Source organism: Hordeum vulgare, chromosome 4H (genome assembly GCF_904849725.1).
Source record: "Hordeum vulgare subsp. vulgare chromosome 4H, MorexV3_pseudomolecules_assembly, whole genome shotgun sequence".
Lineage (NCBI taxonomy): Eukaryota > Viridiplantae > Streptophyta > Magnoliopsida > Poales > Poaceae > Hordeum > Hordeum vulgare.
The window spans coordinates 546,774,381-546,787,272 of NC_058521.1; the positions used below are offsets into that span (position 1 = coordinate 546,774,381).

General features: G+C 47.1%; 1 protein-coding gene across 1 annotated transcript; it reads right to left on the bottom strand.

The window, feature by feature from the left end:
* Positions 1–6,129: 6,129 nt before the first annotated feature.
* LOC123446895 lies at positions 6,130–7,604 on the bottom strand. The gene is made up of 2 exons (XM_045123438.1): positions 7,173–7,604; positions 6,130–6,722 (listed from the first exon to the last, which is right to left on the bottom strand). The coding sequence occupies exons 1-2, from the start codon at positions 7,464–7,466 to the stop codon at positions 6,333–6,335; spliced, it is 684 nt and encodes a 227-aa protein (XP_044979373.1). The 5' UTR covers positions 7,467–7,604; the 3' UTR covers positions 6,130–6,332.
* Positions 7,605–12,892: the final 5,288 nt, after the last annotated feature.

Genomic DNA, 12,892 nt, shown 5'->3' on the forward strand with positions numbered 1-12,892 from the left:
AAGTGACAAGTAACAATAGCAGAAAGTATGCAGCAAGATAGCCCAATCCTTTTTATAGCAACTCACGGCCTCAAAATACTCTTATATTAAGCAAGCGCTCCCGAGGACACTGTGGAATTTTTGTCTAGTCATGTTCATCATGTTGAGTTGATACACGTTCGTTACTTTGATAATTTGATTGTGGGTGGACCGGTACTAAGGTGATGTTCTTACTTGAACAAGCAAACCACTTATGATTACCCCCTCTTGCAAGCATCCATAACTACGAAAGAAGAATTAAGATAAATCTAACCATAACATGAAACGTGTGGATCCAAATCAGCCCCTCATGAAGCAACGCATAAACTGGGGTTTAAGCTTATGTCACTCTCGCAACCTATCATCTACTTGTTACTCCATAATGCCTTCCCTTAGGCCCATAACATGGTGAAGTATCGTGTAGTCGACGTTCACACGACACCACTAAGAGAAGCAACAACATGCACATCATCAAAATATCGAACGAAAACCAACTTCACATGATTACTTATAACAAGACTACTCCCATGTCCTCGGGAACAATAGTAACTACTCACACCTCATCAACATGTTCAATATCATAGGTATAATAATGGTGATCAAGGATCTAAACATAATATCTTCCACCAAATAAACCAACAAGCATCAACTACGAGATGTAATCAACACTACTAGTAACCCACACATATCAATCTGAGGTTTTGACGCAAAGATTGAATACAAGAGATGAACTAGGGTTCGAGATGAGATGTTGCTGGTGAAGATATTTGTGAAGATTGGTCCTCCCACAAAGGAGGAAGCGTTGGTGGTGATGATGGCTTCAATTTCCCCCTTTCGGAGAGAAGTTTCCCTGGTAGAATATCTCTCCCGGAGAGCAAAACGGCCTCTGCCTAGGTTTCTGCCTCAAGACGGCGGCGCTTCGACCCGAAAGTATCCTTATGATTTTTTCTAGGGTAAAACACAACATATAGGAGAAGAGGAGGGGGGTCGGGATATCTACTGCCCCCCATAAGGCGAAAGGGCATGCCCAAGGGGTTGGGCACGCTCTGTTGGCTTATGGCCAGCAGGTTCCCCCACCCTCTAGTATTTTTGGCCCTATATTTCTTATATATTCCATCAAATTTCTCCATGAAGTTTCAGGTCATTTGAAGTCGAGTGAATTTTCACCATTTTCTTGATTTTCAGGTCCAGAATTCGAGTTTCCAATAATTTCCCTCTTTGCGATGTACCTTGCATATTCAGAGATAAAATGCATAATAATTTTATCATAATGAGGAATAACAAACAATAATAACATAAATATCAATAAGAAATCATGATGCAAAATGAACGTATCAACTCCCCCAAGCTTACACCTCGCTTGTCCTCAAGCAAAAACCAAACTCGAAAATAATGACCACATAATTTGAGAGAGAGGTGTCGATAAAAACAAAATACATCCATGAGAGCATCATGAATATTAACATAGCAACAAGTTTTTAATGATTTAACTTCTGATAAACAAGTAACAATCAATTCACAATTACTGAAGAACGAAGCATAATCTTTATTGACGATCAACAAACTATGTCTTTAGTCAAGTAATCACAATTCATCCTAATCCAGAGAAGAGTCTATATAAGAGATTTCATGCCAGCAAGTTCACATACTCAACTATCATTTAGTATTCCATGATTGCTGACACTCATTGCATATTTTTGGAGCTAATGTTTCCATCGAACACATAAGCAGATGGGGCTTTATTTACTTCGCCACCCAACTCATTTACCTCAAGGATAATGTCAATAATAATGAGTCATGATCACCTACATCCAACTGTATATATATATGGATCTTTCCTCAACACATGATGATTGCCAACTAGAGAGTTTATAGGTAGGAATAGGGACAAACATTTATTTACTTTTGCATAAAAGTAAATACATGAAAGTAAAAGATAAGCCCTTCATAGAGAAAAGTAGAGGTTTTCATGCGCATTTTAATTTTGAGATGTGCAAACTCTTAATGTAAAGAACGTCACTTTATATTGCCCCTTATGATAGCAAACTTTTTTTGACTGAATTCTGATAGAAACTTTATTATCCAGTCTGCCGCTTTTATTTCTTTGCCATCACAAGATCGTACAAACCCTATGTTCCCTTACAATAAAAGATCATACATATTTAAGAGCATTTTTTATTGCTTCAAGCACCGATGATAACTTATTTGAAGGATCTTACTCAATCCATAGGTAGGTATGATGAACTATCATGAAAAGAAACTGGGTTTAAAGGGTTATGGACACATAAGTAGTATATGTACCAATAAGCATAATATCTACCAGTAAACTGGGTTTAAAAGATCATAATATCTTTCACCAACTAAACCAACAAGCATCAACTACAAGATGTAATCAACACTACTAGTAACCCACATGTACGAGTCTGAGGTTTTAAGACAAAGATTGAATACAAGAGATGAACTAGGGTTTGAGATGAGATGTTGTTGGTGAAGATGTTGATGAAGATTGGTCCTCTGACAAAGGAGGGGTGTTGGTGACGACGATGGCTTCGATTTCTCCCTCTCGAAAGGAAGTTTTACCGACATAATCTCTGTGTCGGAGAGTAAAAGGCTTATGTCCAAGTTTTCGCCTTGAGACGGCGACGCTTCTCCCAAAAGTATGCTTATGGTTCTTTTCTAGGACAAAACACACCCTATAGGAGAAAAGAGGGTTGGGAGACCTGCTCGGCCCCACAAGGCAACAAGGAGCATCATGTTGTCTTGTGGCCAGGAGGTACCCCATCTCATATATTTTTGGCCCAATACTTTTTACATATTTCATAAAAAAATCGTGAAGTTTCACGTCATTTGGAGTCGAGTGAATTTTCAGTCATTTTCTTGGTTTTGAGGTTCAGAATTTTAATTTTCGGTAATTTTTATCTTTGTGATATATTTTGCATATTCAGAGAAAAAAACATAAAAATTATATTATAATGAAGAATAATGGATAAGAATAACATAAATATCAATACGAATTTATGATGCAAAACGGTCGTATCATCCTTCGTTCGTTCTTCTTGTTGTACGGAGGTAAACCTCGATTTCCCTTCGGCGCGCCGACGGAAGCAAAGCGTCCGTCGCTCGCTGCCCACACGTCTCGCGCGCGACCCGTGCGTATGGTCATGCAACATTTTCTTCTATGGTGATCGTTTAAATTTGCTATAACCGGTGTCCAAATTTGCTGCATATGTCCACTAAAAAAGCTGCATATACGTTTGGTTGCAACCTCAGTTCGTCGGATTTTTTGCTACAACCGGTGTTTTTTTTGCTACAATCGTGTTAATTTTTGCTACAACCGGTATCATTTTTTTGCTGCAACCGTTCACTGAAAAGGTTGCATACGCGTTCGTTAGAGTTGTAACCCGAGTTTACCATATTGTTTTGCTATAACCTTTATTTTATTTTGCTACCACGCATCATCATCTTCGTTTTTTTGTTACAACTACGTTGATTTTTTTGCTACCACTGTATTTTTGTTGTAACTGTGGACAAAAATTACTGCATCATGAACAGAATTTGTTGCATCGAAACTTTTTACTGCATGAAGATTTAATGATATGGCCTGCATATAGCTGACGGATCGGGCGACCCGCGCACTACGTTTTGACCGGCGGGCCGGGCCGCCCATAGTCGTCGCGCGTCGTGATGGGATACCTCCCGGGCATGCGAGGTATCTGATCTACACAAACGCCCACCGCTATGCATTTTCTGTTTCTTTTCATATATTCGCAGAAAGAAAAAGACCAAAGGGCATCGCCCGACTGGTGCGGCGCTGGGCTTCGCGGCTTCGAGAGACAGAGTGCTGCTCCAGCGGCCGCTGCTGGCGGCCTGGTCGCGCTCCGCCCGCCCCCACGCCCCTCCTTCCACCCCCCTCTCTCTCTCTCTCTGTGATCTCTACCGTCTCGTGTCCACCCGCATCTGTGACGCCACTACGCCAGAGAGAGGGTCGTCGCGTCGTCCTGCGACGCCGGGTCCGGAGAGGGGGTCGCTGCATCTACTGTTCAGGGACTGCTACTGTTCCCGCCGTCCTCGGGCCACCAACGGCGGAGCTGCACCGCAGCAACAAGGAGTTTCCTCCACGCCCGTCCTGGTTGCTGTGCTATCGTCGTATGTGTACTCCTGGAGGACCATGGTTAACGTTTATGCGTAAACTTTAGAAATAGAAAGCGCAGCTCAACTGTTTGATGATATGCCTAGGAGGAATGCAGTTTATTGGAGTTGCATGGCCGCTGCATATTCACAGGCAAATCAGCCTGAGGAAGCAGCGAGGTTGTTTAAAAAAAAGATGATTGAAGAAAGTGTCGAGCCGATCAATGCGACCCTTGTGAGTGTGCTTTCGGCGCGTGCTCAGTTGGGCTACCTGGATCTTGGTAGGTGAATATATGATAACTGCATTATCAGTAGTAAGGCTGTACTTGCCGTGATTTTAGCTAATGCATTCATTGATATGTATGAAAAATGTGGAGATTTGGATGCAGCATCAAGATCATTTGCTGTGATGGGAGAGAGAAATGTAGTAAGTTGGAATTTGGTCGTCGGGGCCTTCATCTATTTGAGCGGTTGAAAGGAACATGTATTGTGTGCCTGATGAGATCACATTCATTGGGGTACTTACTATGCAGTCATAGTGGTTTGGTTTCAGAAGGTCGGCGGTATTTTGAAGAAATGAAAATGGGCCATCAGATTGAATTTAAAGCAGAACACTATGCATGCATGATTGATCTTTTGGGTAAAATTGGACTTATTGAAGAGGCATTCGAAGTTGCAAAGGGTATGCCAAATACATGCAAGTAAAAATGAATGTGATCAGGTGAAGATGCTGAGGATGTCGATGAGAGAGATACTGTGGTAAAGAAGAACCCCGGGCCTTGGCTATAGTATTATTGAGATGGATGGAAAGTTTCACGCGTGTTTTGGGGCAGATGTGTCACATGTTCATTCAGAAGATATATATGCAGCATTCAAGAACATTTATTTCCATTTAAAATTGGAAGGTTGTGTTCCTCTAACTTGACATGACTGTGACAGTGTTTTGTTCCTTGTTCATGCACCTCATAATAGCACTGAGTGTAGATGGAAAAGGAAAACTTAGCAGCAGACAGCATTTCATTTATTTAAAGCTCAGGTTCGTGTTGTACATAGTTTTTTCAACGACCTGATGTTATACATTTGGTTCATTTTACGGTCAAATAGCGAGATGCCTGCTGTCTTGAAAAAATACATGGACAGAAAAAGAAGGGCCATTCTGATTGCTATGCAGTGGTCTAGGTTTGGTCAGAAATTTCATGCGGAGAAACTGTTATACTTCTAAGTAACTCGATCGACTGACCCCCCGACCATTTCTGACTACCAAACTGTAGGTTCTTACGGCTACTTCTTAGCTCTGTTTTTATCATGTAGATTCCCTAATAAGGTAATTCTAATTCTTATGCAAACATGTGCAGATGGCCAGCCATAGAGCATTTACAAGGTATCCAAAATTCGCTTTGGAAAGGCTCTCACAATGCTATTGAGGTAAGCAGTATCGTTGAGAAGTGCACGCTCATCAGCATGGGCATAGGGTGAGTGAGATGCATATATCCTGAATTGCATGCATAAGTGTCGTGTGCTGTGTAGCTTTGCACTCAGCACTCACAGTTTGCACAACCTAGGATCCCTCGCCCTCTTCTTGCTCAGAGTGCTACCAAGTTTCTGTAGCCATCTCATCTCAGGTTATTGCTCGTTCACTCTGAGTGCGAGTCAGTGCGGCTTAATCCCATGTGTTTTGGGGATAGGAGACATGGAAGGGAATAGAGTGTGCAAGCGAAGGAGCGAGTAGTCGAGTCGAGTACGTGCGGCATTCATGCTCCTCTTCACTCCCTCGGCCCAAATCTACTACTCCAGTGAAGGCCTTTATGGCGGCGCCGAGGAGCTGGAGTACCTAGCAGCGCCATCACCGGCCGTCCACCCTCTTCTTTAATGGACAAGACAAGGGCCAGGACGGCACCTTCACTGCCCTATTGCCTCAGTTTCATTCAAGGCCGGAGCAACAGTGAGTGTACTCACGCAGTACAGCGTTCATGCATCAATCTCTTGCTGCCACATTTATCACCATTACTATTGATTAATTATACTTGATGACAGTTACGTACACACTAGATTTACTTACTTGCCCCAGCCCTTGATCAACATGCATGCATAGTCGGTGGTCGGTGGTGCCTCCCCCAAATCCTAACCCTGATTTTGGTAAGGTCTAGTAGCTACTAGGGTTTCCTCTCTACAGCCATCCTGTCCGCCTAGTGGAGAAGGCTCAGGGTCTGCAGCGGCTTCACGGCGGCGTCGAGCATGCGGTGAGCTGCCGCTTGTGGCGTCGCCGGCGCCGGCGCCAACGACTGCACGAACTTGCAGTTGGGGCAGGTGGGGCAGGACTTGCACATCATCACGAGGAGATGGCAGTTGCTGCATGGCACGGCGATCATGTTGCCACCGGCGGTGCCGCCTCTCTTTGTCGCTGCTGCTTGTGAGAGGGTAGCAGGAGCAGTGGCGCCGGTGTTGCCGTCGTCCGCAACGACGGCTTGCTTCGTCGGCGTTGTGGACATGTTGAGCTCCAGGTTCACGCCCTGCTCCTTGGGCCTGTTCCAGCTCCTCTTCAGAGTCTTCCTGTTGAGGTAATACATCTTTCCGGACTGCAAAACAAGCATTGCATATATAGCGCATTAAATCAAATGATGAGGCCATCATGACAGCATCTCTCCTATCTATACTTGCATCTTCTAGGCAACGTGGTACTGCTAGAAAGATGCCTCGTGGGCGTCACAGATGGTAGGGAAACTATCACACCGTGCAGCTTTCTGCATGCATTTTTGCCACCAATACAATGCATTTTTGCCATGTGCGACAGACGACGTACGTGGCGGGGCATATATATGCACCGCGCCATAAATAGCTTTTGTTACAAAAAAAATTAACTTTACCGGCTCTTAACACGTGTCGGCGCCGTAGACATGCTAGATTTTGTTTTAATTGAGAGAAATGTGGAGCGACGGAAATGAGCTGTGCGTCGAGTAGAACGTAGGAGAGTATTACACAGAATAACTGGCTAGCTAGAGTGATGAAGACTGCAAGGAGGGACTCACTTGGAGGTCGAGGCACTGCTCCCAGTCCAGGGGCAGGGGGTCATTGAGATGGAGCTCCAGGTGCGGGTGCGACACGGGCTCCTCCTCCCAGGCGTTGTAATGCTTCCTCCTCTTCCGGGAGCTGCCGTCCGACTCGGAAGAAGACGAGCTATTCTGCTTGGTGTTCTTCTCCGAGGCCGAGGCAAAGCCCAGCGCCGGCCACACTGGCCCCAGCGACAGCTCCGGCTGCATCTCCATCCTCCTGGCTCTCAACTCCTGGTGAAACTTGTGCACTCTAAAGAATTCAGTGCTCATCGATCTCTGGCTGTTGGCTGGTGTTGTGATGACACCACCACTCCCTGTATATATATATACGGAAGGAACTCGACTCAAGTTATAGGAGGAGGTGAGGCAGGAGAATTGAGTGAGCCAGCTGCTTACGATTGATGGGGTCATGCAGGGGAGGGCGTGGACACTAAAGAAGGGATCTTAAATGGCCTCCATCCAACCCCATTAAGAAGGAGAGGGCAGGCCAGGCCAGGCATTGAAGGGTGACAAGTAGAGTGACCTTAAATGACTCAAATCTCTCCACCTCCTTCCCCATTGATGGAGGCCTTGCTCTACATGCCCGGACTGTACACGCCATAATGCCACACCCACAGCCCAGGAGAGCCACCACAAAATCTACAAGCCCCCTGCCCTGATGCCATTGCTTGCCTTGTTAGCAACTGTGAGGATCACTGGACTCATAAGCTAGCTCGATACGCCGCAGCAGCAGCTGTACCTTTTTTTCCGAGAAAATGCATGAGCCCGACTTTATAAATAAAGCCATCAGACAGAGTCAGAAGCAACACATAACACGAGTCCGAACCGCCAACCAAGACGAGACGCGAAGTAGAAAGTCAGATACATGGTACACGAGCCAAACCCACGGCACGCAGGCCGGACTACCAAAGAAAACCGCAACACGGACAGCCTGCCTCCAAGCCCACAGCCACTCCGAGATTAGACATGAGGCTCCTGCCGGGAAATGGAAGAAGTCGAGGCCCGAATCTTAGAGACCAGCAGATCGAAGTTGTGTCTGTCTTCAAGCTTAGTCAATAATCTCCACTTCTGCAGGAACAAGCAAGCTTTAAATAAGCAATCAACAGGTTTAGCAGGAAAGATATGTTCAATAGTAAACTTGTTCCTGGTAGTCCACAAAGCCCAACACACCGACGCCAGCCCAATCCAGAACAAACGCTTCGTATTCCCCACCACGGGACTAGCGAGATTACGGAGCTCAGAGAAAGACGAAGGGGCCCAAGTCACTTGCAACCAAGAGCGAAAGCAACACCAGATCAATTTAGCCAAGGCACACTGAAAGAAAATATGATTGGTGTCCTCCAAAGCATCACATAGGGCACAACGGTCCGAGCCCGGGCCGTTGCGTTTCCTTTGATCAGCCGCCGGGACGCGACCCCTGAAAGCTTACCACATGAAGATTTTAATCTTAGGAGGAATACACAAGCGCCAAATCTGACAGAACTTAGTCGAAGGAGTACCAACAATCAACTTAGAGTATAAGGATTTAACCAAGAAGCGACCCAAGGAAGAGTGAGGCCAGACCACCGAGTCTTTCGCCTCCGAGAGCGAGGGAAAAAGAGCAGCAAGATGCTTCCATTGAACCAACTCTTCAGGAGACAACGCACGCCGGAAGGCCAAGTCCCAGTTATCACCCGCAAGCTCCGCAATGGAAATATCAGGCTTAGGGCAGAAAGTGAATAGCGTAGGGAAGTTCACCGAGAGTGTAGAGTCCCCACACCACCAGTGCAACCAAAACCGGGTCGAGGCGCCATTACCCACCAGAAATTTGACATGGTCTTTGAATATCGGACGCACCTTAACCAAATCCTTCCAGAACTGGGATCCGCCCCCAGGGGAGGCGAACATAGGATTAGAGGAGGGAAAACATTTCGCCTTGAGAATAGATAACCAAAGGGAGCCTCGGCCCGAGGACATAATTTTCCACCACCACTTGATCATAAGGCATGTGTTCATCACCGCGATATTAATGATGCCCGAACCTCCCATGTTTCTGGGCCTACAAATGATGTTCCATTTGACCAACCGATACTTACGTTTATTCTCGAAGAGTGCAATCACGAATGAAAGAGTTGAAAGCATCGGCCAGGGGCGAGGAAAAATTATTATAACTCTTATCCGCAGGGGAGCGAAGGAGGTTAAAGCCCCCCCCCCCCAACCAGTAGATGAAGCGCACAAGCATCCATTTTAATTAGTGATTTCATCCAGAAATAAGGAGGACAGAGAGTGATCAACAGGACCGTAGACAACCATGATCTCCAAAAGGCGATTAAGACTTTGATGATGCACCACCGTGCTGGCCCAAAAAACACCATGATGAAATGCCACACGATCAAACTAATCGCGCTTGGTACCCAGTAATATCCCACCAGGGTGACCCAAGGAGGGAAGGAAGTCCCAGTTAAATATGTCCATCCCTGCAACTACGGAGAATTCATTAGGTGAGAAATATACCTTGAAAGTTTCTACAAGCCCAATAACATCAATGTTCTCACCTCTAACAACATCCCTAATTTGGTTACGGCGCCCCTAGCGCCGAAGCTTCTAATATTCCAGAAGAGGGCTCTCATTTTAAGGATAGGTTTTTGATACGGTGACTCGACCTGCAGGGGGCAATGCAGGATTTGGCACGTTTAGGAGGATCGTGCTTAGAAGGTGGAGGGGGGACTAGCCACTACCAGTAGCACCCACCTCCACACTCGTCGAGGCTGCAGCGATCCCATTCGCTACAGACAGGTCTTTAGCCTTCGCAATGGCATCCTGAGCCACCTCATTAGCCCGGATAATGGCAAGAATAGCAAAAGGAGACCGAAACCCCGCATCAAAGGAAACCCCCACATCCTCGAGAACGTGCAGTAAATGATTACCGGACATAGAAGGCAACACTAGCCTAATAGGGGAGGGCGTAGAGGAGGGTTGGAAGAAAGATGTATACCTAAAGGCGGAAGATCCCTGGCCGCAGCCCTCCGCTCCGCACATGCCGCCACCGACTCCCCCGAGTCCCGCACCCGCTTACCCTTGCGGGTCATGGAAGTGGGTGTGCGGATGGGAGGGGGAGGAGCCGAAGGGGAGTGTGGCGCCGCCCTGGAAGGAGACCCAGATGCAGCCCCCAAGTCGTCATCCAGCTTACGACACAATTCCGCCACAGAGGTCTTGGATCCCGAAGCCGCCCTGCTTTTCGCCGAGAACTTTCTGATAGTAGAATTCTTCTTCCTGCTCACCGGAGCCAACACATCTCTGGCAGGAGAAACGTCCAAATGCTCAATGCCCGACCTAGAGGGGGAGCACAGGCCGAACTGGCATGTTTGGGCAGACCGCCGAGATGGGGGTGCCCACCGGAGCCGACTTCTCATTAGTCGTCGCAGCTTGCACGGCCTCCACCTACTAGACATCATCTTTAGGCGCATTATGCTTCAGCACATCTTCAACCTTAGGTCCCAATCCGTCCCATTCAGACTAGGTAAATCGAGCATCAGTGCCCCCATTCAAACCACCACTCGGGTTCATCCCACCACCAATCGAACCATCATCTCGCTTCTCAAAATTGGATTGGGTAGGAGGAGGTGGAGGTGGAGGTGCCTGGAAGGCCTCAGCTCCCTCAAGCCGCACCCGCAGCCGGATTCCATCAAAAGAGGGGAAAACATCTACCGGCCCATGAAGACACACCGGATCCACACACCACAACTTCAAACGAACTGGACCCAACCTGCCAAAGACTCCCCATCCACCTCAATGGGCTTCCCCAACAAGATACCAAAAGCCATCAGAAAGGGGACCGATCTGAACTCAGCAGGAACATCCTCCACCAATACCCAAACTTCAAATAGTTGGCCGACAGACTTGAATCCATTCATCGCTACTTTGACAGAAATCGCCAGTTGGTTCAGCGGGAGGGTGAAACTAGTACAGGAGGCGATCATTCTCAGGCTCTCACAAGAGGGGAACACCACAGAAAACTCGAAGTCGGAAATTTGGTGCATGTGCCAATCCCATCCATCTACAGCCAAGACCCTCAAGCCCTCCAGAAGGACCTGAGGGGTAATCTTCTGCCTTTGCATAGAAATGACCGCAACATTCAAAAGAGTTGGGGCAGTGCTAACGGCAGTCCCCGGCAACGACACTGGAAGAATGTTGTTGACGAGTCCCTGACTTGATGCCTTCGCGACAACAGAGCCAGAACTGCTCCCAGTTGCTCAACAATTAGCAATTGTCTTGCAATGGACCACCAGCGCGCATGGGTTTGCGGCAGCTCCCGTTCATCAATGTGATGTAGGCATGCATTCGTGTGTAGTCATACGTGCTTAGGAAAAAGAACTTGCATGACATCTATTGTCCATCCCTCCCGTGGCAGCGGGGTCCAAATGGATACTACGGGATATTAAGGTTCTCCTTTTAGTAAAGAACCGGAACAACGCATTAGTACTTGGTGAACACATGAACTCCTCAAACTATGGTCATCACCGGGAGTGGTTCCAGTTATTGTCACTTCGGGGTTGCCGGGTCATAACACATAGTAGGTAACTACAACTTGCAAGATCGGATCTAAAACACACATATATTGGTGACAACATAATAATTTCAGATATGAAATCATGGCACTCGGGCCCTAGTGACAAGCATTAAAATGTCAAAGTAGTAGCAACATCAATCTCAGAACATAGTGGATACTAGGGATCAATCCCCGTCAAAACTAACTCGATTACATGATAGATCTCATCCTACTCATCACCGTCCAGCGAGCCTACGAATAGATTACTCACGAACGATGAAGAGCTTCATGGAATTGGAGAGGGAATAAAGTTGTTGATGACGATGGCGACGATTTTCCCTCTCCGGAGCCCAAAACGGACTCCAAATCTGTCCTCGAGATGAAGAACGGGATGTGGCGGCGCCTCCGTATCGCAAACGCGACGAAATCTTCTCTTCTGATTTTTTTCTGGGCGAAAGTGAATTTATAGAGCTGAGATTGGGGGCGGCAGAGCCACGTGGGCCCCACAAGCTTGGTTGCCGCGACCAGGGGGTGGCCACGGCAACAGGGCTTGTGGCCCACTGGCCCAGCCCCTCCGGTGGATCTTTGCGCAGGTATTTTTCATATTTTCCAGAAAAATTCTTCGTAAATTTTCAGGACGTTCCGAGAACTTTCATTTCTGCACAAAAACAACACCATGGCAATTCTGCTGAAAACAGCGTCAGTCCGGGTTAGTTCCATTCAAATCATGCAAATTAGAGTCCAAAACAAGGGCAAAAGTGTTTGGAAAAGTAGATACGATGGAGACGTATCAGGCAGTATCCACACGCGGTGGTTCACCATCGAAGGCAAAGAAAGAGCATCTCGGGAGCCCCAACCCATAATGCACAAAGGAGAAAGATGTGATATCATCCTGGCAACCCACACTGAGGTGCCCCTCAGTTGTGCAAATTAGGCAAAAAGGAGGGTTGAGGCACATCGACTGGAAGTGCCCCGGCTGGTGGCAGGCAAAGCAAGTCAGGGAGGAAGATGGACTGGGGGGAGGGTTCAAGGGGCGAGATGGGGGAGGAGGGGGAGGCGGGGAAGAATACCATCGCCCCGGTCGGAGGCGACGGGGCCAAAGGAGGAAGGAGGGAAACGACGCTGCTTAAACTGCTGAGAGGAAGGGCCCGCGTTGTTGTTGCGAGAG